General features: G+C 41.0%; 1 protein-coding gene across 3 annotated transcripts; it reads right to left on the minus strand.

Moving 5' to 3' along the window:
- Positions 1 to 568: 568 nt before the first annotated feature.
- On the minus strand, positions 569 to 26,437 carry LOC118120525 (myosin-9). 3 transcript variants are annotated; one of them, XM_035175567.2, is made up of 43 exons: positions 26,282 to 26,437; positions 20,950 to 21,140; positions 20,642 to 20,782; positions 20,367 to 20,523; positions 19,995 to 20,022; positions 19,495 to 19,588; positions 19,034 to 19,054; positions 17,653 to 17,745; positions 17,066 to 17,129; positions 16,566 to 16,664; positions 16,166 to 16,309; positions 15,507 to 15,602; positions 15,284 to 15,360; positions 14,893 to 15,087; positions 13,807 to 13,980; positions 13,408 to 13,581; positions 12,379 to 12,493; positions 11,798 to 11,988; positions 11,453 to 11,574; positions 10,933 to 11,002; positions 10,659 to 10,819; positions 10,432 to 10,540; positions 9,990 to 10,121; positions 9,567 to 9,773; positions 9,344 to 9,481; positions 9,093 to 9,216; positions 8,756 to 8,927; positions 8,303 to 8,515; positions 7,485 to 7,629; positions 7,190 to 7,396; positions 6,962 to 7,066; positions 6,230 to 6,382; positions 5,829 to 6,077; positions 5,224 to 5,436; positions 4,897 to 5,109; positions 4,603 to 4,764; positions 4,076 to 4,204; positions 3,440 to 3,528; positions 3,188 to 3,311; positions 2,863 to 3,071; positions 2,662 to 2,770; positions 2,327 to 2,499; positions 569 to 2,046 (listed from the first exon to the last, which is right to left on the minus strand). In XM_035175567.2, exons 2-43 carry the CDS (start codon positions 21,133 to 21,135, stop codon positions 1,938 to 1,940), a joined length of 5,886 nt encoding a protein of 1,961 aa, XP_035031458.1. In that variant the 5' UTR covers positions 21,136 to 21,140; positions 26,282 to 26,437; the 3' UTR covers positions 569 to 1,937. The 3 variants fall into 3 exon arrangements, with proteins under 3 accessions (XP_035031458.1, XP_035031467.1, XP_035031477.1); XM_035175576.2 differs by lacking the exon at positions 26,282 to 26,437 and adding an exon at positions 24,878 to 25,088; XM_035175586.2 differs by lacking the exon at positions 19,034 to 19,054.
- Between the last annotated feature and the right edge of the window lie 367 nt (positions 26,438 to 26,804).

Genomic DNA, 26,804 nt, shown 5'->3' on the forward strand with positions numbered 1-26,804 from the left:
CACGCACACACAGTTAGAACACTGTCTCTTTCAGACACTAAAGGCAAAATCACATTTTCCATGATTTGTTGAATGTTGTTATTGTTGATTTTCTTATTTTTAAAAAGGACATAAAGTCAAAATTAGTATTTTGACAGGAATCAGTTATTTACACCAAACTTTCCACTTTTGTTCTCATCTATATTGTGAAGTTTTTAACATTGGGGTGTGTTCATATATCTTTCACCAGCCTCATTTATCGAACATTGTATTACTAAACACGGTTTTAAAGGCGGTTGATTATATCTTTCTGATTTATGGAGTAATAAAAACGGATATTCAACATTTAGCCCTGATATAAATGTTAGTGGATATACTGCTACAGAGTTGGTCCCTGTTGTGTATATGTAGTAATACATGATGCTGATTGGGGATCAGACCAGGAAACACCATCCTTTGTTCACTTTTTGTTACCAATAATAATTTTAAAAAAAGATGTTGGTGTACTTCAGTGCTTGAGTTTATTAAATGAAAATATAATGCAGATATTTTTTGTAGCGCTTTTACCATAAAAACACGAGATGCAAGATGCCATTAAAATCTTTAATGTAATTTCAGCCAATGCATCACAATTGTAACAATTTTTGATATCCAGATTAAGAAATACAGTACATCTAACATAAAACAGAAAAGGATGATTTGTCGCCTTTTTCCCTCTCCGTGTCAACACAAATCACTCTTGTTTTCAGTGTCTCTAAGTGATCGATTAGAATCGGAATTGTAACATCACTAAGGGAAAATTGGCACAGACGCATAAAAACATTTTTGGAATGAACACATGATTTGTAGTTTTTTTTCTCGGATTACTTTAGAATAAAATCACATAGGGAACTTTTTAACAGCCAATGAGGACAGGAGGAATTACTGCAGTGACTAACAACACATTAGTCAATTCAACGTGAGCATTGGTTTAAGACAGACTTGGAAACAATGTAAACCTCTCCTTCCAGCCTATAACTGTTCAAATTGAGATTATCTACAAAAGAGATGAGGTTGCATTCATTTGATGGTTTTTTCAATTAATTTTATTAAGGCATTTGATAAAATACAGAATAGCCTTAAAATATTGGCATCAATATGTTGTGTCATTTCTTTGATAATACAGTGTTATGGTATCGTATTGGATTTAACATTCACAGGCTAATGTGCCGATAGCAAAGCAAAGCACAGCACAAAAAAAATACAGTACAGTGAGAGCTACTACATGATGACCCACCACCAACAATCAATGAAGTGTAAAACCAGTGAGTAAGGATACATCAACTGTGCTATCATAGATTATGGTTAAAAATAAAAATGTACTAACATTTTCACCAACATTTCTATGATTCAACCATTTTGCAGTGAAGAGGTGAACATTCTCCAATCTCGTGTGTGGCATTGTGCAGTTTTGGTTGAGGTAAGAACATTGAAAGGATAACAGTGAGAGTAACAGCATACAATACAGACTTCTACCGACACTAGCAAATGTGAAAGCACTTTCTAACAGTCATCACATCTAAACTAAACAAAAAAAACAAAAAAATAGACCCAAATTTGTGTGCAAAATAAGCATAAAATGACCAGTGTTTCTCCTCCAAAATGGTCAAGTAACAGCACATAAACCTCAAGCACAAAGGAAACGGCTGGTCAGAGGAGCACCATTTTATAATATACCCATTACATAGAAGAAAAGACCTAGAAAATTATCTGTAAAGCCTGTGGAGAAAAACTTTGCTCACATTCACAAAGTACATTATTTGGCCAAATATAAATGCATTATACAGGAAGTAACAATATGGGTAAAAAGTCTGTTAAGGGGAATAAAAGGATAAATCCTCTCAGGTTGCAAGGCTACTGATTTATTATATCTGCATGTTGACTGTGGTCGTAATATTTCCCTCTTGGTGCTCCTCTGCTCACTCAACTGCATTCTCTGATGTTTCAGTCGGCACGTCCACCTCCTCGTCACTTTCCAGGCCGGTGCGAGAATAGGCACGACGCGTGTTTAAATTCCCATCTCCGCGTCTATAAAATAAACAATGTGTGTGGGACATTAGTACCAAATATAGACTGCTGGCATTTTTTTAAATTTTTCTAACAATGCCACTCACCAAGAGGCACATGTTCAACAGGCATATTTAGAATAACAAGATAGGGAGTTTGGACTTTTTCACTTATTTCACACGGAATCATTTAGGGAACTGACATCTATGAGTGTGAGACTGGGGAGTCTTGCCGGAGGTATGCACTCTACTAAGTTCCACTCTGGTTTATTTTAGTTAAAAGTAAATGTTGAAGACTCTACCTGAGCCTGCTCTTCAAAGTGCTGACTTCACGATTCATAACGTCTGTGGACTCCGTGGCTTCTTCCACCTCCCTCTGCAGCCTCCTGCATTTGGCGTTGACTCGTGTCACCTCCTCCTCGGCCTCCTCCAGCTGACGCTTCAGCTGACGCATGCGGCTGTTAGTCTTCTCCGCCTGCAGACAGAGGGTTCACATTGTGATGATTGACAATTTCCCAAAACATATATTCAGAGGACCAGGAAGGATTCAAGTCAGGATCAACCCACACAATAAATCTTTTGTTCTTTAACAATCTCTAAATTAAGAAGTAACAGGAGGATTCACATCGAGGCTTACCTGGTCTTTGTATTGATCCGTGTTGCGCCTCTCATCATCCACCTGTAGCAAGACCTCTTTCAGCTTCTTCTCCGCCCGTCTGGCCAGCCTGGAGGCCTGCTGACGCTCCCTGGAATAAGCAGAGAAAAGCAAATTCCATAATGTAAACCTTTTCATTTTGTTTTTTGAGAGTCCACAACTGATCTTCACACTGACACTCACTTAGACTCGGTGTCGAGCTGTTCTTCCACCTGAGCGATCTTGGCCTCCAGGACGGTGATGGAGGACTTATACTTAGACTTGATGGTTCCCTCAAGCTCCTGCAGCTTCAGTTTCAGCTCTTTATTCTGGCGATCGAGCTGGGAGCGAGCCCCCTCCAGCCGCTGAGAGTTGCTGCGCTCGCTTGACAGTTCTGTGGTCAACTGTTCAGTCTAATACCAGAGAGAAAGTAGTGATTTTTTGTTCTTATTCTGTTGTTGTTTTGATTAAATTGGGTTTCCTTTATATGTTGCGGTCATTCAACATATGAGATACTGCACGCCCTCACCTGCAGTGTGGTTCTCTTCAGACGGTCATTCATCATCTCTGTGTTGAGCTGCTCTTCCTCCACCTCCTCCTCCAGCTGGGTGATACGAGCATCCAGTCTCCTCTTCTCGTCAGCCAGCAGAGAACTGGCAACAACATGTGAGTAGGAGGAGAAGTGATGACTTACATATACAAACTTATGGATTTGCTTTTAATGCATAAAACGACCATGCATGCAAGTTCAAATCGATGCCGTTAAGTGTCTGGTTCATACTTTTTGGAGTTACTGCCGTTAAGCTCTTCCTGGAGCTCATCTCTCTCTGTCTGGACCTGTCTCTTGAGTTTCTCTGCAGTGGCTATTTCCTGGAGGAAGTAGAAGATACATATTGTATATTAAGACTTCAGATGTTGTTTGTACAGTTTCCAGTAAAAAAAAGAGATATGTGGAAATTTGAGCCAAGTTAAGACAAAGTCAAAAAAGAAACTTGAATGACAGTGTTCTAATGCCATTATAAACACATATCTTGAGATATAAATCATCCATTTACGTGTTTTGTGACCTGTCTGGTTTTAATGCAGCATTTCTTTCAATCCAACACAAGGAAAACAACCTGGAAGCTTGACACCAGATGGCAGTGTTTGATTGTGGCAGTTAGTATTAAATGATGAAGTGCATATAGTTATTGTATATCAATAGGAAATGATGTGCTATGATTGCCATACATCAAACAACAGCTGAAGCAATGCAACCAGTAAATACATTCCTAAATAATTTCCTCCTGAGTCAAATGATTTCATGTCCATGATGGTCATTTTTGTATGTAAACTTAATTGGAAGTAACATACACCGACCTACTACCTTCTACTTTATCCAAATACAGCCAGCTTGTTTCCATAGTTACATACGTACCTCCTGGAAGTGCAGGGCGTCTGCCTCCATGGCCTTGAGCTTCCTCTCAGTCTCTTTGGCTCCATTGATGGCTTCATCTCTGGACATACGCAGCTCCTCCACCTCCCTCATCTGGTCTTTCATCAGGGCCTGGAGAGTGGACATGCACACACTGAAGTTAGACACCAATCACTCTGAAGGGTATTCAATCTGTGTATGTAAGACTTTATTTATACAGGCCAACTGTCCAGTGTTCGCTAGGGAGTTTAGGTTTTCAACCTTGTTTGTCAGCAGCGTAATGCAAAAAAATACAGAACAGTTATGCATCAATTTCTAAGACAATAATGTATGGATGTTAAATTTTACATTTATGGTGTTATAATACAAAAATTCAGCTTTAGTGTGTGAAAATGTTTGGTCTTGGCCGAGGCATGCACGCTACTCTCTGCCATTCTAATAAGGGCTTCTCTTATAGATGATCCATCTTATTTATTTAGTTTAGCTCATGTATGTGTGTTGAAATGCGTAGGCATACGCGTTTATTTTACCTGGAGTTTCTTCAGCTGTTTGAGGGCCTCATCACGACCCTTGTTGGCAGTGTCGATCTGGACCTCAAGTTCTGCCATGTCCAGCTCCAGTTTCTTCTTAGATGAGAGAGCCTGTGAACGCTGCCTACGTTCATCTTCCAGCTCGACCTCCATCTCCCGCACCTGAAAGAGTCAAATCACGATTCACTGCTTCTTGCAAACAATGAAAATGTTATTTACAACCCTTCAAGTATTTGTGGAAAAAGAAAGAAAACTAATAGTGCATGTCAGACAGTATAGGTTCGTGTCCTTTACCTGTTTAACAAGCTGTTTCCTCTTGTCCTCTCCCTGCTCATCTCTGGCCAGCAGGTCTCGGTCAAACTGGGCCTTCATTGCCTGCATGTTGACCTCAAGACGCAGTTTGGCATCTTCTGTGGTCTGCAGCTCATCCTCCAGCTCCTCCAGCTGAACTTTCATCTCCTCCAGCTGCTGCTCATTAGCACGCTTTGACCTTTCCAGCTCATGAACCTGACAAGGATGCATCGTACATATTCAGTATTTTTCTCGGGCAATAACGAGAGGCAGTAATAGAGCAACAACCTACTCTAATTTTTTTTCAAAATTGCTAGTTTTTTCTCTTACGCTCTTGCCGACATCATCCTTGGAAGAGACCAAATCTTCCATCTCAGCTTTGAACGTCTTATTGGCCCGGTCCAACTCGCTCTTCAGGTCTGTCATAGTCTCCAGCTCACGGGCCAGCGTCAGCGCTCGTGTTTCCTTCTCCCTGGCCTCAGCTTCGGCCTTGTCACGCTCCTCAGCGTACTGAGTAGAAATGGTTTTCTCCTCTGCCAGCATCTAAGAGAGGGACCAGATTAGGAGGGGCAGTTAAGAATCTACATGTCAAAATGTACATTTTTGATAAGCAACAATCCATTTTTCTAATAATCGAAGGGGACATATTTTTAAATCCATGTAGGTACACTTATCAAAAACATACAAGGTAATTAGAGATACAGGGTTTTAACTGCCGAACAAAAAATGTGGGATATTTAACTAAACTACAAAAGTTGCTGACTGGTGGTTGAGATCTTAAACCATTACTATAATCTATAATCAAAAAAACAAGACCTCCTTATTGTTTAAAACATCAAACTGGGCTCACGTGGTTAAGAAATGTTACTAGAAACAAAGAAAACATGATATTATCAACATTTTCTATGAACGAAACCACACGGTTGACATGATACCTGGTCAAACTTCCTCTGCTTCTTCTCCAAGTTTGAGACGGTCTGCCTCAGGTGGTCCTGGTCCAATAGGAGATCATCCAGCTCCTGCTGCACACGAGTCTTGGTCTTGTCCAGTTTGTCGTAAGCGGACGACTTCTCCTCCAGCTGCTGCATCATACTGTCCACCTCCCGCTGGACTCGCTTGCGGCCCTCCTCTGTGCCCTCCAGGTTCAAAGCCTCCTGTTCCAGCTTCTTCCTCGTCTCTGCCAACTAAGGACATAAAAGAGGAGGAATCAGAAGGGCTGAAATATGGGAAAGTTAAGCAGCATAGTTGACTCTTGAGGAAAGTATCAAAGCTAATGTGCAATAAGAAGAAGTCCGACAGTTATCCAAAGACTTAAAAGATGACACTGTGGACCAACCTGGGCCTGCAGAGTGGAGACCTGCTTCTCCACGTTCTTCTTGCTCTCCTCCTCTTCCTCCAGCATGTCCCGCAGGCTGTTCTGCTCACTCTCCAGCTGCCTCAGCTGGGTGGAGAGCGCAAGCTTCTGACGAGTCTCCTCTTGGAGCAACTCCTGGAGTTCAGAGAAGAGAAAAGAAGAGTCATGAGAAGCTCCTGTTTGCAGTTTTACCACTGTCTTAAGCCTTAAGGAGCATGGATATTTATCTTCCATGGACACTCAATATATTGAAAGTTATATTGAAAGTGTATGATTAATAATAAAAAAAGAAGCTCTGTATGTTTTTGTATTCAGATTTGACCGAGTTAACACTGTCAGAAAAGTGACTTTTAATGCAAATGCAGTCAATTATGTGTTAAGTATTAGAGCCTGGACACCCAACCTGCAGACAAATTTAGAAATGGTAGTCAAGTTCAGTCATGTTGGCTGAGCTGTCTACCCTTTCGGGTTTGGGTCGGGCTCGGTTAGTTTTCTCTAAAAAATATTCAGTTATTTTCACATGTTGCAAAGTTGTGTCACAATAGTGTGTCCAGTGTTTACAATGTAAAAGAGAGAAACAACAAACCATCTTTTGAACTAATGAATGTTTAGTGTGTTTTGTATATATTTATTCTATTATTACAAGATGTACATGAATGTGTTAAAGAAAATAGTAGCAATAGTAGTGACCACCACATGTGGATGTGTTTGTACCTGTGTGTCCTGCAGCTGAGACTCGAAAGAAGAAAGGTCTTTGCTGGTTTTGACGTTCTTGCCCTCTGCTTCACTCAGGACGCAGTTCACACTGTCCAGCTCCGTCTAGACACCAAACAGAAAAAGACAATTGAATTGGGGAATATCATCACAAACATCACATTTTAAACACCATCACAAGTGCTCACACACTCCTGCACCTGTGAACCACCTCTCAGAGATCAGTACCTGTAACTTTGTCAGCTTGCTGGAGAAATCCTGCCTCTGTCGCTCACTTTCTACAAATTTGACCTGCAGCTCTTGAACCTGGGACTCGGCCTTCTTGCGGCGGTGTTCGGAGTCTCCCTTTCCTTGCGTCAGAGTCTTTAGCTCGATCTGCGCTTCGTTCCACTCGCTCTCCAGGGCCTGCTTGGCTTTATCCACCGATACCTTGTTCTACAGGCACACGTGAGGCATGTTACTGGTGCTGTTCAGAACTGTGTTAAGCTCAGGTATCGTTCTAGTCGGACACAACACTAGTTACCCTTTTAGCCTGTTCCAGCTGCTCGTTGAGCTCGTCAAATGCCTGGTTGTGCTTTTGTCTCATGTCAGCCATCTGCTGCTCGTGGATCTTTGCCTCTTCCTCCACTGTCTTCTTCAGGCTGGTGACCTCTGACTCTCGCTTCGACCTGGAGAGAGAAAATGTCAACGAATAAAGAAAGAGATGAGGACAAAAGAGAAACAAAATCTATGTAGCATGTTGCCCTCAGTCTTTGTAGAACATAGATAGTAAATAAAGATGGACAATGTTTCTCCACTTGTGCCGATGACATCATTAGGAGCCCCGAGTCTGTGCAGTAGAAATTGAGGGATGGAGCAGAGGTATCAATGTCCTGCCGATACACATGCTCCACCAACCATGAGTCCATCCCAGCCGTCGATCATGACGTTTCACCATGTTTTTGTAGGATCAAATATCAAAATAAAACCAAACTTACCAGGAAAGCTGAGCATAAGAAAGCAATTGAACATTCAAAACCATTAGAGAAAAATTTATTAGTTTGGTCCATGTCCCCTCCACTAACATGGAGCAGCCAGTGTTTATGACCTATGCTGCAGCCAGCGACCAGGGGACAATGGAGACTCTTTCGCAACACTTATGGGGAGCTGCCATGTCTCCCATCTTTTTATACAGTCTGTTTATTCCACATGATCACAGTCTGTCCATCTAACTCTGTGTGGAGTAGTATACAGAGCCATACAGTATGGTACTCTATAAATTCAGTCAACTAATCATTTAGGTGTTTTCCAAAACTTGTAAATTGTAAAAATGTAAAATGTCTACATAAGCTTGATGGTTACCTGAGCTCCTGTTGTGCTGCCGTGGAGTCCAACGTGTCCTCCAGCTCAGTCTTGAGAGCCTCCAGCTCCTCTCCCAGGTCCCTGCGGTGTTTCTCAGCCTTGGAGCGTGCCTGCCTCTCCAGCTCCAGATCCTCCTGTAGCTCCGAGATCTGGGCCTCCAGCTCTCTGATGTTCTTCTGGGCTGTGTTCTTGGCCGCAGCCTCCTCCTCTATCCTGCAGGTGAGGAGAGGGAGAGGAGGAAATGAGACTGACTGGCACTTTGAGTGAATGTTGGATGGGATGGGAGATATTCAAATGGAATGATGTTCCCAAACAAGGGATTTTTAAAATGCAAAGTTAACATTTGTAACAGTGGGGGTCATTTTTTTTTTATTCTAAAGTTTGCATCCTGCAACTGAAAGTAGATTTTTCCACTGGAACGTTACCTTACAGTTAAATCAACAGAAAGCTAACCTGGCCAGTGCAGCATGCAGTTCCTCCTCCTTCTTGGCCAGTTGAGCTCGGAGTTCAGCGATCTGAGCCTGCAGGTCTGCAATCTGGTCGTGGAGCTCCGTGGAGTCTCCCTCAAGTTTACGACGGTTCTTCTCCAACTCCTGACGCACTTTCTCCTCTTTCCTCAGACGATCTACAGGAGAGAATACACAGAAACACAAAAGGTTCAATTTACTATTTTAATTTGTAATTATTGCTAGGGTATAATACGAGCATAATACTTTAAAATTTTTAATGTACTGGTGTACTTTGTTGTTCAGTGTCCAAAAATATGAAATAATGAAAAACAGATGCTTGCCTTCCAAATCAGTGATCATGGCTTCATGTTTATTTTTGAGTTTCTGTAAACTTTTAGACTTCTCTTCCTCCTCAGACAAGTTAGTGGTGAACTCAGAGATCCTGTCCTCCAGCAGTTTCTTCTCCTGAGGTCATATAAAAACAAGCAAAATTGCATTTGTTTTCTCAGGTGCAAATATTTGTTTCTGATATTTCTGGTATTCACAGAAATACTCTAAAGCACTGGTTCAGAATTAGTGTGTTGTACAAGACCTTGTTTAGTTTGCCGTTCTGGTCATCCAGCACCATGACTTCCTCCTCAATCTTCTTCAGCTTGGCATCCATGGTGACCTTCTCCAGCTGAAGCTTCTGTCTGGCCGCCTCCTCCTCATCCAGCTGCTGCTCCAGATCCTGGATGAACAACCCAAATAATCGGCATTGTTAATGCATTCAAGAAAAAATAATAAAAATACATTCTGCATCCCAGAGTACTGACCGTGATGTTCTGCTGCATCTTCTTCCTCTCTGTGTGCATCTGAGTGCCTCTCTCCTCCTCCTCCTCCAGGCGAGACTCCAGGTCATGAAGGATCTCCTCCAGCTCCTGCTTCCTGGTGGCCAGACGCGATCTCATCTCCTCAGCCTCGGCACACAGCTCTGTCTCTGCCTGGAGCTGCTCCTGAAGAGCCAACTTCTCAGCACTCAGCTATCAGAGGGGAGTCGAAGTCAGAGAAAGAATGGATTATAACATCAGAATAATCCAACAATTGTCATAATGAGGTGTGTTAGTGACAGATTTTAAGATCTGCCACAATCTCAGAACTCTCGGAAGAAAACCTGCAAGTAAATTGTTCTTCTTCACATAAATCTAGAAAACCAGACTGGATTACGCTCACACGGGCTCGGTTACATGGGCTCCTACCTGTTGCTGCTTGGTTTCAAACTCTTTGAGCTGAACCTCCGAGTGCAGTTGTCTCTCCTTCACCTTCACCAGCTCATCATCTTTGGCCAGCATCTCCTCCTCCTGCCGAGTCACTTGCAGCAGAGGCTTCACCTACAGGAAAAAATAAAAGTTCATCCAACATTACTGAAACAGAGGGATTGTGGGGTTGAAATAGCACTCTCATGGGAAACTATTTAAAAAGACTCAGATAAAAAAAAAGTAGTTTCAGAGGAAAATGTCTTATTTATGTGCTTTTTGTTGTAAAGAGTTTTTAATCTGTGTTTGCAAAATAATTTATCTAACTATCAAAATGCTGTATATTAATGAGATTTGTTATGGTCATGACCATGACACTAGCATGGTCGGATCTACTGCTGCTTGAAATACAATTAAACTGTAACTTCCTTCATTCATCTCTTACCTTAGTGAAAAGCCTCCACCACTGCCAGTTCCGGAGTTTGAGATAAGCTACACAGTTTCTCTGGATAACTTTCATTGCTGTCAGCTGGTGCTGTCTCTTGGCAAAGGCTCTAGAGAAATAAAAAAACAAAACACATCATTTAAACATAATTTAAAAGAGTACAGTATAAAGAATTTACATATGTTGACTGATAAAAATATATTTTGGTGCGAGTTGATTTTTCATACTTGCGGGACACATATCCTCTGCACCAGGCCTGGAAGCTGATGATGACATCAGTGATCTTTATGTCTCTCTCCTCCTCCAGGTGAGCCAGGACTCCAGCTCTGAAGAACACTTTACTCTGACCGATGCGGAACAGATTGGGGTCCAGCTCTAAAGCTTTAACCTGATACGGAGAAGAGAGAGGTGACTTAGCGAAGAGTCCTGACAAGGTAAAGAGAAGAAGTTTCCCCTCATATGATGAGCTGTTCACTTCTGAAAATGAGAAACTGTTATTACCATGAGCACACAGGCCTGCTTGCCGTCCATAAAGCCCTTTGGGATAGCGCTTGGAGTGAGAATTTCATACCTGAGAGACAGACAAGCAGAATTAAATAACAAAGGAGTATTTTTCTACAAAAAGTATACAGACTTTTTTTGTTCATGCTTATTGGGCTGGGTTAAGCATCAGTATGTGTCACTATTAAGTTTTAAGTTATGTAAATGTTTGTTTTACTTTAGAGGGATATAAACTGAAAGTGAAATTCCTTTTAGTGTATTTAAGTCTCTTTCAAAACATTTTTTTTTGACATTTCCTGATGAAACCTAAGTTGCTGTCATGCTGTGTCCGTCTATATGCTGTGTACACTTCTTACATGTCATCTGATATTCTTGCATTTTCCCTCCTATGTGTTTTTGTGTGGTCTCATCTATACCCTTGGAAGAAGGGACAGGTTCTTCTTTCAACTATCAGTGTCAACCAGCAGCCCTGAGCTGCCTCTTTTGCAAAAAGAAAAAGAAAACATCTGCTGTTCGTTACCTCTGTCTGAACTCCTGGAAGACGATGCGGTTGGGGAAGCCCTGTCTGCAGATGCGAATCCCCTCCAGGACTCCATTACACCTCAGCTGGTCCAGAACCAGGTGAGACTCCAGTTTACCAGCCTAGTGGAAGAAACAAACAAAGACAACAATCAAAGATCTGTTAATGTAATGTCTCCTATTGTTTTATTGGTGGATGTTTAAAAATACATTTTCTTTAATACAGTTCATTTTCTGCCTCAGACAGGCAAACGTTCACATTATTAGTTCATCAAATTTAATTTTGCGTCACAGTAGAGCCCGACACTCCTGTATTGATTAGTGAGTGTCGACCTTTGTTCAGTACCTTCTTCTCGTGGTTGGGGATGATGCAGCGCACAAAATTAGGGTTGGTGTTTCTGAGTGTGGTCATCAGGTTACTCAGCTGCTCCTTGTACAGTTGGCCCACAGTGCGGAACATGCCCTTACGGGTTTTTAACGCCCCATGAATGGAGTCTGACATTCCTGCCACTTTGTCCAGGCCCACAATACGGTCCACTGTGAAGACACAACAAAAAGAGCAATTATGTCTTAACCATGTGTTTTATGAAAAAAATCTGTCTTAGTTTCTCAAATAAACATGTTTGAATGTCAAACATGTAGAATATAATCACAGTATGTTCGATCTAGTATTGATATTTTCCTAGCAATAAAATGAGGGACATTTTAAAGTCACGACCTTATGTTGTCTAGTGCACAGTAGAAAAATGCAAAACATCTAGTTAAATTCTTGTACACCGTCAGTAGTAGTCTGGATTTAATAGATACTTTTTAAAAATCATTTAGAACTTAGTTAAGAAATTCAACATTTTCTTTTGTTCGGTGACATTCTCAAACGGTGTGATACCTGAGAATGAGGGTGTGGATAAATTCAGCTACAACACTTACCGTCTCTCCACAGATCAGCAGTAAACTTGTCAGTAGACTGGTTGAGCAAAGAGGCCACACACTCATTCAGTGGATCCATGTTTTTCAGCAGCCACTCGTTTGCTTTGTAGTCCACCTGCAGCAGAGGAGAGCCACGTTCATGATGAAGAACTGGACATAGTGCACAGTGCATGTCAGCATGTGTGAGCCATGTCATTGGAAAAGAAGTTCCTGTTTGAGCCAAATATTGTGTACTTGTTTAGCCATAAGTATGTCATTACTTTTCAGCCATCTAGTGGTGAAAAGTAACCGAGTACTAATACACTATACCACAGAGTATTTCACTTTTATGCCATTTTATACATCTACTCTTACTACATTAGAGTTAAATGCGCAAGATTTACGACAGTTATCAATACTAGTTAAAGCACAGATGCTCAAATAAACAGCTTATTAAATTGTTCTTGCAGATCACACTACTTAAACATATAGAATGTAGTTTGCTTTTTAAATGTTTTTGCACTGGTTTAACGTGTGTATTTTTACACCGTTTCATAACTGCTTTTATGCAAGTAAAACATCTAAGAACCTCTTCGGTTACCATGGAGACAATCGCCAACTCTGGACTTGTAAAAACCAAGATGGTAACTGCGCAACTGAGTAAATTACTAACTTAACCTGCGTTTACTGGCTTAAAATTTGACTTTACATCCACTCCTGACCAGACGTAATATTTACAACTGGTCTAAGTGAAAAGAAGACTTAAGCTTAGATGGTGCAACTGGCGTAACTATGAAGTTAACCTTAGAACGCCAAGTTACACCTGACTTAGCGTGAGACCACGCATGAGACTAGTTGGTGCAAATGGCCTGAGAGATTAATATCAGAGAATCTTTTAAGAGCCCTCACAACAGGGATGAAGGAAGTGTCTCACCCTAGTGTTTTGGGTAGGGGGATGTGTGTATCAAAGTGTAAATGTTCATGTTCAATGTGTTAGAATTTTTCCAAGAAAATATATATTTTTTTTTATAAGAAGTTATCTTCAGTAACCTTTCCAGCATAGTGCATAACGCAGAAATCAGCATCGTCCTTGAGTTTCTTGGGTTTCTGGAACTTGGGGTGCGTTCCCTGCTCCTGAACCACCTTCTCCACAAACGACTTGTCTGTGGCTTTGGGGAACCAACACTCTTCATCCAGCAGAGCCAGGATGCCTGGAGGACCGGCCTGTGAGCATCAGCAGAAAAACAAACAGGAGGACATGTGACATATACGGCAGTTTGCAGTCCATGTGCAGGTTCATGCCTCAGCTTGTGTTACACAACTGTTTTCTGCAGAAAACGAAAGTGACTTCTGCAGAAAGTTTGTAAATCTGAAGTGTAATGACAGGTGAAGACAGATGGGTTATTTGTATCAGCCTTGAGGAGGAACAATAACAGGGGGACATCTTACATGTTTTTCAATGAGGTCGATGCACGGCTGCAGGTCGAGACCAAAGTCGATGAAGCTCCACTCGATGCCCTCCCTCTGGTACTCCTCTTGCTCCAGGATGAACATGGTGTGGTTGAAGAGCTGCTGCAGCTTCTCATTGGTGTAGTTGATGCACAGCTGCTCAAATGAGTTCAACTGTCGGAGAGAATTAGAAAAACAAAAAAGGTTTTTGGACGGTCAGACCAAAATAATGATTTTCAACTGTCATCTTGTTATTCAATTGGCATTTTTGACCATTTTCTCTATTCAATAATGACAATAATTTAGTTGTAAAATTTGTATTTAATATCTGCGATTATCTTTAATTTGCTTAACAAATATCATAATGTACACAATATTAAATACCACACCGAAAATAGATTATTTGTATTTTAAAGAAAGTGATAACTGGATGGAGCTACAGTACAACATGACTGATATACTGTACATCTATGGTAGAAGAGGAATGTTTCTCCTTTTGCTCCAAACTGGGAATCATCTTTAAGTTTTGACCCCTTTCTAACATTTCCTCCTGCTCTCTCTGTTCTGAAATTCATTTAGGGACCAGTATGTTTAGTTGTTCAGGGACCAGTATGTTTATTCACTTCTGTAGTTAAGTGCGCTGTCACAGAGATGGACAAAGCAGCTAAAATGGGCTTGTATTCAAGAGACGTTTAAAAGAAGAGAGCAGCTCAATCTTCTTGACATTATTATCAATGGCTCATCAGAACCACATTATCATAAGTAGGGTTAGGGGTTAATTAAACCTTTTCTTTATTTTATTTTGACTTTAGTCTCATAAAGTCCAACTTTATTCTTGAAATCTCAGAATTGTTTTTCCTCAATATGGATCCAATAATTTGTCTGACCAAAAAATGCACAATGGAATAATTTAAATAAATTGAAGGAGATGGTAAAAGCAGCATTAAAAACAGACTCCATCTTTTCTGGTACAAACACACATAGACAGTGTCTGAGCCATAACAGCCCCACTTAACGGCTCTGTCTATAATCATAGAACCACAGTTATAATTCATAACCAGCAGGGTCAAATCGTGAACACTGTACCTCAAAGATCTCAAATCCAGCAATGTCCAGGATGCCAATGAAGGAGGCTCCCTGTCTCTTGGTCTTGTCCAGGGCTTTGTTGATTCTCATCACCAGCCAGCGGAACATCCTCTCGTACGATGCTTTGGCCAGAGCTTCGACAGCAAACTCAGCCTGCTCCTGAGTCTGGGCCTTCTGCACGTAGTCCCTGCCAACCTGGAGAAAGAAATATACCAGTGTCATACTGTAATACTAAATTTATCATTGCCTGAAAACTTCTGATTACATAGTCTTTGTTTATTTTGAACCAAGAAACAAAGTAAACACCAGGTTGAAACTAAAGTTTGAAAACTATCTTTCAATGTCCAGACAATACCTAAATAACCCTTTGTGTATTGATTAGTGTACAGACCTTGATTCTGGGGGTCAGGATCGCTCGTGTGAAGTCGGTTACATTGATGCTCAGCAGGTGACACACTTTCTGGGCAGCTGGAAGGTAAAACATCGGGGTCACAATGGAGGATGTACAAGAGGGAGATGACTGAATAAGGAAGGTTTTGCAGATGGGGTGAGACAAAGAGCAATGCAGAGAGGAAAAGAAGTTGATCAGTGTATGTCTGTGTAAATGTGTTTACCGGTGTCGTCAGGCATGGACGCCTGGTCAGAGTGACGCTCCTTCTTGAAGGTCATGTTCCCCAACTGCAACACAGCCGACACCACCTTCAACAGACCTGACCAACAAACATAAGAGGTCAGTGTCTTTTTCTCTGCCCCCGGACTCAAGATGATGCATCTTTACATGTTAAGGCGAATTCATAGTCTCCACGGCCTCTGGGGTCCTCCATGGTCCTTGTGACATAATGACGTCATCTACCCATGTCTACTAGGGTACACATGAACCCATATGAGGGCGTCCATGTGCAGCCCAAAATTTGTGACCTTGCTGTCTGTACAATATATCCAACCCAACACAGACCCTCGTTTCAGTATGAATGGACCCTTGGGCACGTACGTGTGACCAGAACGAGTGTGCAACGCTCAGTGGCCATGGAAGTATGGTCAACTCTTCACTGTGACCTGATGATCAGTGTAGAATGAAGCCATTGGCAGAAAAGTGTATTGTGTCATACATTGACATGTGTGTATCATGTACAGGAGATCAACAAAACAGGAGAAAAAACAAGTAATAATAGCTCTAAAGCACCACTAGATGTCACAGGGAACCTTTAAATGACAGCGAAAGTAAATTGTTACTTATATATAAAAAAAAAAAAAGAAAAAAGGAGGAGGTTACCAATTCTTTCCTCCTCTGGGACGCTCATGATCCCAAAGGCGTCCATGGTCTCAGTGAACATGTCCTTGTCCTGCTGTCCTGGAATCGTCACGTTCCCATTCGACATGAAACGGTACTTGCTGTAATCCTCCAGACACAACTCAGCTGGAGAGAGGAACACACCAGATAATCATTTTAATAATATTTTTGTAAAATTAACTTGCTGCTTTGCAGCAGCCACTATAGTAACTGAACAGAGAAAAGGGAACCTCAGTCATATCGGCCCAATCAGTTATTTCACATGCACTTCTACAAGTTTCTCATGGATTCCTGTTTCATAGGTGTGGCTGCTCTTGAATTAGTCTGTCACAAAGCCCAGTTTAATGTGTTTACATTGTAGAGAAAAAGTTTGAGTGCTCACTGCGCAGCTTCTCCCCTGCTCCTGACAACATGTAATAGAAGACATGGAAGCTCCTCTCCTCTTTAGCTTGTCTGATGGCTCGAGACTTCTCCAGCAGATCTGACAACATTTAGTCAAGGACACAAATGCAAATGCAACAACATGTTTAAAGTGCAGTGAGGAGGTCCCTTGATTGTCTGTGTAGCAACTAATTTGTGGTATTTCTTTGGTTATATGGAACACAAGGCATAATCAACAACTAAATAACTTTATACATCCGGAGTGTCAGACACTATTCTTCTTTTACTTTTAATATGTCAGTTCACATCATGGTTACATGGTAAATACTCTATATTTACAGAGTCAAATGAAGTAAACGACAGTAAACATTGGGCAGGAAAGCACTAAAGCTCAAACATACTGAAGGGATGTTCATTTTTGCCCCAGGGTAACCTAGCAACCCCGATGGAAACTGCTGAAAAATTATAAAAGGAATATATATATATTTTTTAAAAGGATACAAGTTTCAATGTTGGCCCCAACAATATATCCATTGACATCAAAGTTGATCCTGATGAATTTTCCCTGTAAAAGAAATTAAAACATGTTGATAGGCAGCACTAAACTTAACCTTTTTTTACGGTTGACCCTTAAAACCTAGTTTCTCAATCAGCTCTTACAGTCCCCCCAAAAAAACTTTCCATGAAACTTAGTAGGATGAGACAAGAGCCAAGAAAGAACACATCAAATTTAGGTACAGATCCAGTTCAGGGAGTGCCTCACAATGTTTCAGTTTCTTTAACTTTGCAAGATGGGGTGCATTTTTACCTTTTCACAGACTTTCCAGAAAATAAACTGGGAAAAAGTCATATTAAGGGGACTGATATTTATAAGCGTGTGCGATTTGGTGCAGTTTAATTGAATTTGAGGGGACTGTTGGTCCATGGCGGATATTAGCGCTCTACTGAGTACCATTCTAGTTTTAATATCAAAGAGGTTTGTAATTGTTTTTCTGCAATTTAAATAAAATGACTCAAATACTTTACTTTAACTTTTTTTTTTTATGCAAGACTTGAAACAAAGATAAGGGGCTTGAAGTCGATCTTACAAATCTTGAGGAGTTGTCGTTCTTGACGGTCTTTGCGTTGCCGAAGGCCTCAAGGATGGGGTTTGCTTGCAGCAGCTGTTTCTCCAGTTCCCCCTGATGGAAAGGAGACAAATCAGAGCAGCAAACTAAAGACTCTAATAGTCCTTTGTCATGACTCTGCAAAGCACAACTTTCAAATCATGCAGTTTCTTGCAGCGCTGCAAATCTTTCATCAGCAAACAGGCATACACCATCAATTCCATGAGCTTATCAAATACAATTCAGGCTTCGGATTAAAAAGAATTACCTCAGGGTACACTATCGTTTCTCAGGCAGCCACACACACACACACACACACACACACACAATCCTGCGCATTCCAACACACATTCCCGCAGCAGAGCAAGCCTACTCAGGCACAAAACCCCTGTAAGACCATCCCTGTCCATGCATGCACAAACAAGAGGACACAAGCAGCACACAGGAAGGTTAGCCAAGATCCCCCAAAGGAAATGCAGGAGTGCACTGTAACACTCCACACGTACGCATAGTACTACATAACAATAACAAAAATCAAGTCTGACCAGATTGAGGAGAAAAAAAACCCATAGCTGCAGGGTAAGTGGGTCACTTTAATCTTTTTCCGACTAAAACTAGGCACAGGTAAGTCCAACCTCAGATAAGGTTACTGCTTTACTACTTCTATTCAGAGCAAACGCCTCTCTTCATTCTCTGAACCCACTTTGATTAATGTGGTGATTTGCATTTTAAAATGATTCATCCAACTCACATCTAAAACAAAAATTAATTTTGAGGGTTTTTTTTTGATTTTAGGAAACGCATTTATTTACTTTCTTGCCAGGAGATGAAAAGATTGACACTATTCTCACCTCTGCACAGAAATAAATAAATAAATAAATAAATAAATAAATAAATAAATATATACTGTGCAGAGAAGTCAGTTGAGTTAACATAGCATAGAGCCTTGGAACATAGGGAAACAAGAACATGCTGCAGATTTACGAGAACGTATGCGAGGACCTATTTCTTCCATTTTCATGTTTGTATGGATTTAACACATTTTGTTAATCATTAAATTTCAGAGAACCAGAATCCACTTTGGATTCACACAGGCTAATGTTTTTTTCTCCATTTCAAGTGTTTATGCTAAGCTTACAGTCAGAAACATCATATACTGCACAAAAATGAGGGTGGTTTCAATCTTCTCATCCCGCTCCCAGCAAGAAGGTGAATAAGCATATTTCTCAAGACAGACTGTTCCTTTGAAGGAATATTCCAGTAATTTGATGCATTTCCTTAAGCACCCAGCTAAGGACAATAAAACCTTTTCTGTTAGTAGAGTCGAGACTCCATGAGTATGGAGTCAGAGAGATGAACTCACGTGTGACAACACTGCGTTACCCTGGAGAAGAGGTGAAAGAAAAGACAAACATAAACACATTTGATACCAATGTCAGAACAGATTAAATACATTACTGCAGAGTAACACCTCCTGTCACCTTATGAATCAATAAGAAATGATTAATGAAACTTTAAATCTTGAGAAACACACACACAGATCTGTGCTCTGCTTCACTTTGAATCATCTGTGACGGAGGTGAGTCAGACACATCGAGGACACGTTGAGGCCTGAAAAAGGAATGTTTAGTAGTCGCCTCACAGCTCGCTCAGATACACACCATTACAGAGACGGACAATCATGGAAATCTACAAACAAGAGAGGAAGAGGAAGGCCGGAGAGAGCAGGAGATTCAGGAGAGGAAACAGAGCGAGGGTTCCGTCGTGATCTGTGGACACTCAGAAAATAAAGAATAATATAAAAAACTGCAGGACTTCACTGACCTGATCTTTCTTAGATTTGACAGATGAGGCAACATGGGCGAGATACTGAATGACTTTCTTTGTGTTTTCCGTTTTTCCTGCTCCAGACTCCCCACTGTAGAAAAATAAGACAATAGTCGCATCAATCAAAGGGATACAATATTATTTAAAAGAGATATTATGTTGAACTTTGTGGCAGGGGCAACATTGATCCTTATTGGGCATTAAAAATTGTATTCATCAAAAAACAAGGTTTCTGTGGTCAATAATAAATTGATTAAAAATCCTGCAAGTGCTCAAAAAACAAATGTCATTAAAATATCTAGAATTTAATGAAAATTAGGCAAATTGTATCTGCTGATAAAAACCAAGTAATGTGATCATTAGCTGCTGAACTGCTAGAAAATGAAGTTGATTGTTTTTCTGGGGAAAATGTGGCTCCCTTGCACAATGAAATTTGACTTATTATACAGGAATATATATATAAATCCGGGCAAAAAAATATGACAGAAAAGACCTACGTGCAAAGGATGGATTGGTCCTCACGATCTGTTGGAGAAAAAGAAAAGAAAAGTCTTAATCAGGACCAAAGATGAAATGAAGTGAAGCTCATTAATTAGTAGAATTGGTGGTATAGTAAAAATGTGTTAATTAACTGCTATTTACTCTATTACGTTATGTACGAAGAAAAGAAAACCTGGATCCAGCAGCTCAAAAAAGAAACAATATTTATTTGTTCCCAAATTTGTGGACTGTTGGTCCCCAAAAAAAATATAAATGGATACAAATTTGGTTGCAGCTTAAAACCATATACAAATTAACATATACACACTCTTAGTCTATCTTAGCATACATTGTCGACGACAGCCAAAGACAAAAAAAGTCTGAGGTACCCTGCATCATGCTCCTGTAGGCGGTGTCTGTGATGGCATAGATGTGGGGGGGCATCTCGTGTCTCTTCTTGCCCTTGTACATATTCACTATGTCATCGGTGTAGATAGGCAAGTACTTGTACGGGTTGATCACCACGCAGAAGAGACCAGAGTACGTCTGGGTGAGACAGAAGACAGTTAATGTCAGGGAGGAGGCAAACATCTTCTTTCTGTTTTGAATGCAAATGCACATTCTTAGTGCAGCTACACAAACACATGCATCCACCCAGACTCACATAGATGAGTCCGGAGTAGTATCTCTCCTTGAGGTTGTGCAGCACCGAGGCCTCGTTCAGGCAGGTGAGCTCGGCCATATCCTCCACCTTGTTGAACTTGGGTGGGTTCATCTTCTGAATGTCGTCCTTGTTGACCTTCACCTGAGATTTACAGGAACATGTCAGAAAATCCCTTTGATCAAGGAAACACTGATTGTTGCTTGTTTTAAGTACTTGAAGCACTGTGTTCCAACAACAATAACTTTTTTAAATCATAACGCTACCATATGAACAAGTTCAGACTCAAAAGAGAAATTCAGCTTTTTCACCTTCTTGCCAGAGTCAGCGAGCTCCACCACACACTCATCTCCATGCTCCTCTTTGAGAGAGCCGACCTCGAAGCCCAGCTTCTCAGAGGGGACCCACACCAGCTTCTTGGTGGCCCAGTCGGCCTGGGCCATTGGGTTGTTTACCCCGCTGCGGTCCCCATACAGGAATTTATCTGCGTCCGTCATGGTAGCTGTAGGCGAGAAAGAGAAACATTAACTAGCTGACAGGATTTAAAAACCTTTCAAGAACATCTCTGATTCACATTATCTACCAATTTGTTTGCAACAGTTATTTAACCACTTCACCAACAATTAATTATCAGCAATAATAATAATACAAAGGTTTACTTTAATAATCCTTAAGAATATTTGCGTTCTTCCATCCCTCTCAACTAATGCTGATTCCTAAAATGTGATCAACATAAAGTGCCCTAAACATTTATTTGGTGAACTGTAAACTGCCAAATGAGATGGTGCAAGAAACACAGATGTGAAAACAGCCCCATGATAAGTTCAAGTGTCCACGACTCACTGCTGAAGGAGTCACCAAAACATTTTGTACATTTCATTCTTGCACAAAATAATTTTATTCTTGGGCAAGAATCAGGATTTGTGTATTTAGAAAAAATATATATTTCACCAGCACCCAGTCCTCACTGCTGTCTTTGACTGTGTGTGCATGTAAAATGATAATTCACTTGAATGATTTCTAAACATGAGGACACTGACAATACAACTGCAACATTTCGACTCCTGCAGGGGAAACTCCTCATCCCTCATTTCCTGGCATCCATCTAGTGTTGAAGTCAAATAAATGTAAAAATATTTCTATCGTTAAAATAGTTTAGTAATATGTAGAGTATTGTGTATCCTTGATGGTGTCATTAGTTTTACTAGTGTTTCTTACACTGCATCATTCTCTATGGTGCTTTGGACTGAGTTATATTGAAGCGAGTTTGCACATCCTCCTCCCACTATCAAGAAATGAAGCCAAAATCTCCTAGATACGAACGCTGCCATCTTGCACATTTGGAGCCAGAGTCTGCGCAGTCGCATTCGGGGGATGCAGCGTTGTATCAAGATCCCACCGATAAATGCGCTCAACCAATCGCAATTCAGTCTCAGCTGTCAATCATGGCATTTCACCGTGTTTTAATAGCATCAAATAACTAATTAAAACCAAACTTTGCGGAAAATAAATGTTTTTGACGTATTCTTTGACTTTTTAGTTCGGTCTATGTCCCATCCACTAACATGGAGGAGGCGTGATTTATGACCAATACTGCAGCCAGTCACCAGGGGGCGATCAGGACACTTTGGCTAATCTTTTGGGTAGCAGTCATGTCGTCCATCTTTATATCCAGTCTATGATTAACATAGAGAAGGAAGACAGAAAACTGTTAACAACTTTCAGTTAATGTGTGAGAAAGTTAAGTGTCAATTTTAGACTGAATAAGCAACTGACATGTCAATATTCTAACTACGGTGTGAGCACTGACACACACACACACACAGACACTGACACACACACAGACACTGACACACACACAGACACTGACACTGACAAAACTTTTCAAGGTGATGAAATGTACTGCACCGTCATGAGGTAAAGCACAGGTTTGGGCACATTACCTCTGCAACAGATGTCACCTCATGTTGTTCAACTGCATCACTATGAGCATCATGCAAATTATTTTCCTATGACCCATACACCTGACTGCACTGAAGCTCTAAAGGGATAGTTCACCGAAAAATTTGAATTTTTTTCGGTGAACTATCCTCATGTTACTTCCTGACCAGGAGAAAAACGCTGTAACCTAAAATATTTTTTATACTTTCAATCCATGCCTGTGTTTATGACCCGTGGCTCAACACAGGCAGACAAAATTAAGTAACTTTTCACCTGAGCGCTACAGTACCACCACTCCATCTCTTCTTCTTCTACCTGTCCATCCTTTATTCCCTGTGCGGCCCACATTCCTTCCTCACTAGCTCATTATACAGAATTCCACAGATTCCAGCCTCCGTCTCCCACCGTTCATCATCATCAATCCTACTATAACATCACCAATTTCCAAACGTGCAGCCATTACATATTCTACTTTAGGATGAAGAGGGCGGTTCTATGCATGTGAAGCCTCTGGTTGTGTAAAGTAAGAGTCCTGATAAGAGGTCGGTGGAGGGAGTCTTTGCAGTGGAGGAATGTCTGGGGCAAGTCTGGGCAGAGAGAGAAATGTCATTATTCCCCAACCACACCCGGGAGAAAGACTCAATGCCTCATCAGAAAGAGTGGAACATGTCCTCAGATAGATGAAATCGACCACCTGGATTCAACAGCATCTTAAATAAAACCATTACAGGATAATCTGCTAAATCATTATGGTTGAATGAAAACAGTCTTCAATGATATTTAAGAAGTCGATGTGTGACAGGATGTTATTCCATAAACCTTTTAAATCCTATCTGTTCAAACTAAGGCAGTGGCTCCAAATCATTTTAGCTTTTGACTCTTTTAAAACAAAGCAGCGTTTGCTTTTGACTCCTTGTCTATAGCTTTCAGTTAGACTCAAACTAATTAAGTTGGTTCCCTCAATGGATTGTTTGATTAACCATGATTTTTACAAAAAAAGGCAAGATGTATACGAGAATTTTTTCTTCTTCTTGACCTCCAGGTTAGGAATCACTAGACTGAGGGAATAGAGAGGGCTGTAGGTCGCTCTCTGAATAAACTGGGCGACTGATATGAAAGCTTTTAATAATGAATATTAATGATGAACTGTTACATTTAAAGACAACCAACTATGCATACGTTACACTTAACCGAAACTAGAAAGTGCATACCTCAACCAAGGCCTAGTCCCCTTATGAAACCACATTTAAACTCCTACTTCCTACTCCTAAACATGTCATGTTCCTCATACAAATCCATGAATCAATCTCTGAGAAATCAACGAATATGTTGAACGCCCCATCTTGCAATGTTAAAGAAAGCAACAAAAAAATAAATCCTAAAATGTTAAATGGGTTCTTTTTAGGGACCTGCCCCACCCTTTCACAAACATGAATGAAAAAAATTACTCAGCTGGGTAATATTTGTATAATCCTACTAACAAACAAACATACAAAAACATAACCTTCAGTCCTAAAGGATTCATATGTGACAAATGTACCCAGCCTCTATCCTCATACCGCCCAGATACTTTATAACAGAGGGGGAAAGAATATATATATGCATGTTTATATATAAATGTTTGTCTAGATAGAGCAGCTGCTTCCTTGTGTGGGTGTGTGTGTGGTGTTTATAGAGCGAGGGATAAAAGGGATCAGTGCACAAGGTGTCATCTGTGTCTCTCCTAAGTTCATTATGAGCTCAGACTCTTGAAGATCAGTGGGGGAGGAGGGAGGACAGACACACCGACGTCTCCCGGTTTCATCATGCAGCACTGAAATCCTGCAGAGTGAAGAAATCGGAAGCTTCTCTGCATGTCAGGGACGAGGAAGAACATCGTGCATTTATCACACTTTAAACGAGGGCATGAACGCAGCATTAATAAGCCAAAACCACTAAAAACAATGACACGCTAAGGCCATACAGAAAACTTGTGACATTCACATGCAATGGGGCTTCACTGCTAAAAGTTAACCATTGGCAAACTTCCTCAGGAAGTTGCACAGTCTCTGCATATTTTGACACTGTGGTTCAAAATGACAAAAACGACTTCTACGTCCACTATCCCTTGAATCCAGAGCAAACAAGAATTAAAATTAAAACAAGCAGTAGAACATCCATCACATCCAGTCAAACCCCAGCTGACATCAGGATGAAAAATTTATTCTTAAGAGGCGTGTGTTTCCATGAGGATTTCAACCAACATGTAAAGACTAGTTCAACCACGTCTGGAGACAGAATCCTCCCAGATCTCCTTACCTTGTTAACACTCATCCACCTTCTAGACTGAGTTTTCGCTGCACATTCGGTCCTATTGTCTGCACCTATCTAAATTCCTCCGTCTTATCCTTCACGTTTATATCCAGCATGTCCACTCTCCTGCTCTCCTGTTCTTGGCTGCCAGTCAATCCCAGCTTTATCCGGCCTTCCATGGCTCTTACCTAACGCAGAGAGCCCAAGCCCTGCCATCTGCAGCCCGTGCTGCTGATACGGGGCTGCTGGGGTGAAGTAAAGAGATAAAGATAAAGGACATGGACATTGTTGTGCCACAGACACCAGGGATTAACCAGACTGTAGAGCAGTGAGGAAGAAGATGTTTGATTTCTTAAATGTTCAGGGTGGGGCCAGGCAGGAAGGGCACAGAACATTTGAAATAGGCAGATAAGTCAACATATTTAAGATGTTTTACTTGTATACAAAGTGACCGGAGGGTGTTATGTTCTCTTTCTAAAGATGCAACAGCGTGCGATTTCAAAAAGAGGAAGACTCCGCTCTTATCACCAAACTATTTTCAAACGTCAAGTTGAAATATGTCTTTCGAAAGATCATGTATAGAAGATAAATCCTCCTCAGAGAATACACAACAATAATGTATCCTCAGGGTACACACACACGCACACACACAGACACACACTGAGCAGGGTGTGTGCAGATTGTATTAAGAGGAAGAGAAAGCTCACCTCACACGAACCACTTGACAAACAATGCAGACAATGTGCACCACAGGATCCAAACTAGTTAAACACGAGCTGAAGTCTAAATGGTGAGTGGCTGAGACGAAAAGTTACATTTCCATAGCACAGGATGGGCCTGTTTTTCCTGCTGAGCTGCTGAACCACCACCACCACCATGTTATTATGATGTCCTTGTAAATATATGCAGCCTGTCCTCGAAGCTGAGGTTAAACATGTGTCCCTGCAGGTAAACTCCACAGAAACACAGGGTAGAGAACAGACTTCGTTTAGCTCTTTAGCTCAAATGAAGTTAGTAATGATTCTGAACTGGTGTTGTTGCTGGTCACACTGGAGGCTGTTTGTCTTGTGAGCATCACAGAGAAAGTTGCTCTGCGCTGTAGCAGATGCCCAACAGGTGGTTGAAGGGTGACACATCTTGTGTGAAGCGTAACGCCTGACAGGAAATAGAAGTGGGAGACTATTCGGAGAGACGATGTAGTGAAGAGGGAACACGCTCAGGTTTAAATGGCCCCTCTCTCTCTCTGATGAGAACATCTGTCCAGGTGCAACAAACTAAACATTCTCCTCTTTCTTCTTCACCCACGACTCACTTTTTAGACTCAACTTTAAAACAACGTTGATTCCTCCATAGCTGGTTGTTGACATTGTACCGTTACCTGTAGAAATGTAATAAAAACAGCGGACTCACCTGGTTCTCAGCTGCAGGCACTGTGGGTGAGTTCGGGTCTACTTCCTGTGTCCGTGGTCTGCTCCGCTGTGTTGACTGCTCAGTGTCCGGCGGAGGGAGTCCGTCATGCGGTCCAGCAGCTGCTCGTCTGCGCTCTGAGGTGTGAACCTCCGCCGCCTTTGATCCGCCCGCTTTTATTTTTTCACAGGTGAGTCCGAGGCCCCGCCCCCTCCGCGTGGCGATGCGTTCAGGGGCTACACGTAAAAACCCGGATTTAAAAGGCGTCTGAATCAAACATAAAGGTCCTACACAGAAATAATAACAATAATAATAATAACAATAATAACAATAATTGTAATATTAATAGTAATAGTGATAATGATAATAATAATACTATTACTACTACTACAACTTCTACTACTACATAAGAGATAAATCAGTAAAAAGGATTAAAACAAACAAAAAAACAGTAAAAAGATATATTTAATTCACTCTTCATTAAACTAAGACTAATTGTCTAGCTTCTTTTAAATCCCTCCTTAAA

This window comes from Hippoglossus stenolepis, chromosome 2 (assembly GCF_022539355.2).
Source record: "Hippoglossus stenolepis isolate QCI-W04-F060 chromosome 2, HSTE1.2, whole genome shotgun sequence".
Lineage (NCBI taxonomy): Eukaryota > Metazoa > Chordata > Actinopteri > Pleuronectiformes > Pleuronectidae > Hippoglossus > Hippoglossus stenolepis.

Excerpts from the sequence above, each read along its gene's own strand:
- LOC118120525 (XM_035175567.2), bottom strand. The coding sequence starts at position 21,135 with ATGACGGACGCAGATAAATTCCTGTATGGGGACCGCAGCGGGGTAAAC. Across the intron at positions 9,774-9,989 it reads TTGAAACCAAGCAGCAACAG|CTGAGTGCTGAGAAGTTGGC; the intron begins GTAGGAGCCCAT and ends CCCCTCTGATAG. Across the intron at positions 6,383-6,961 it reads CTCAGCTGCAGGACACACAG|GAGTTGCTCCAAGAGGAGAC; the intron begins GTACAAACACAT and ends TCTGAACTCCAG.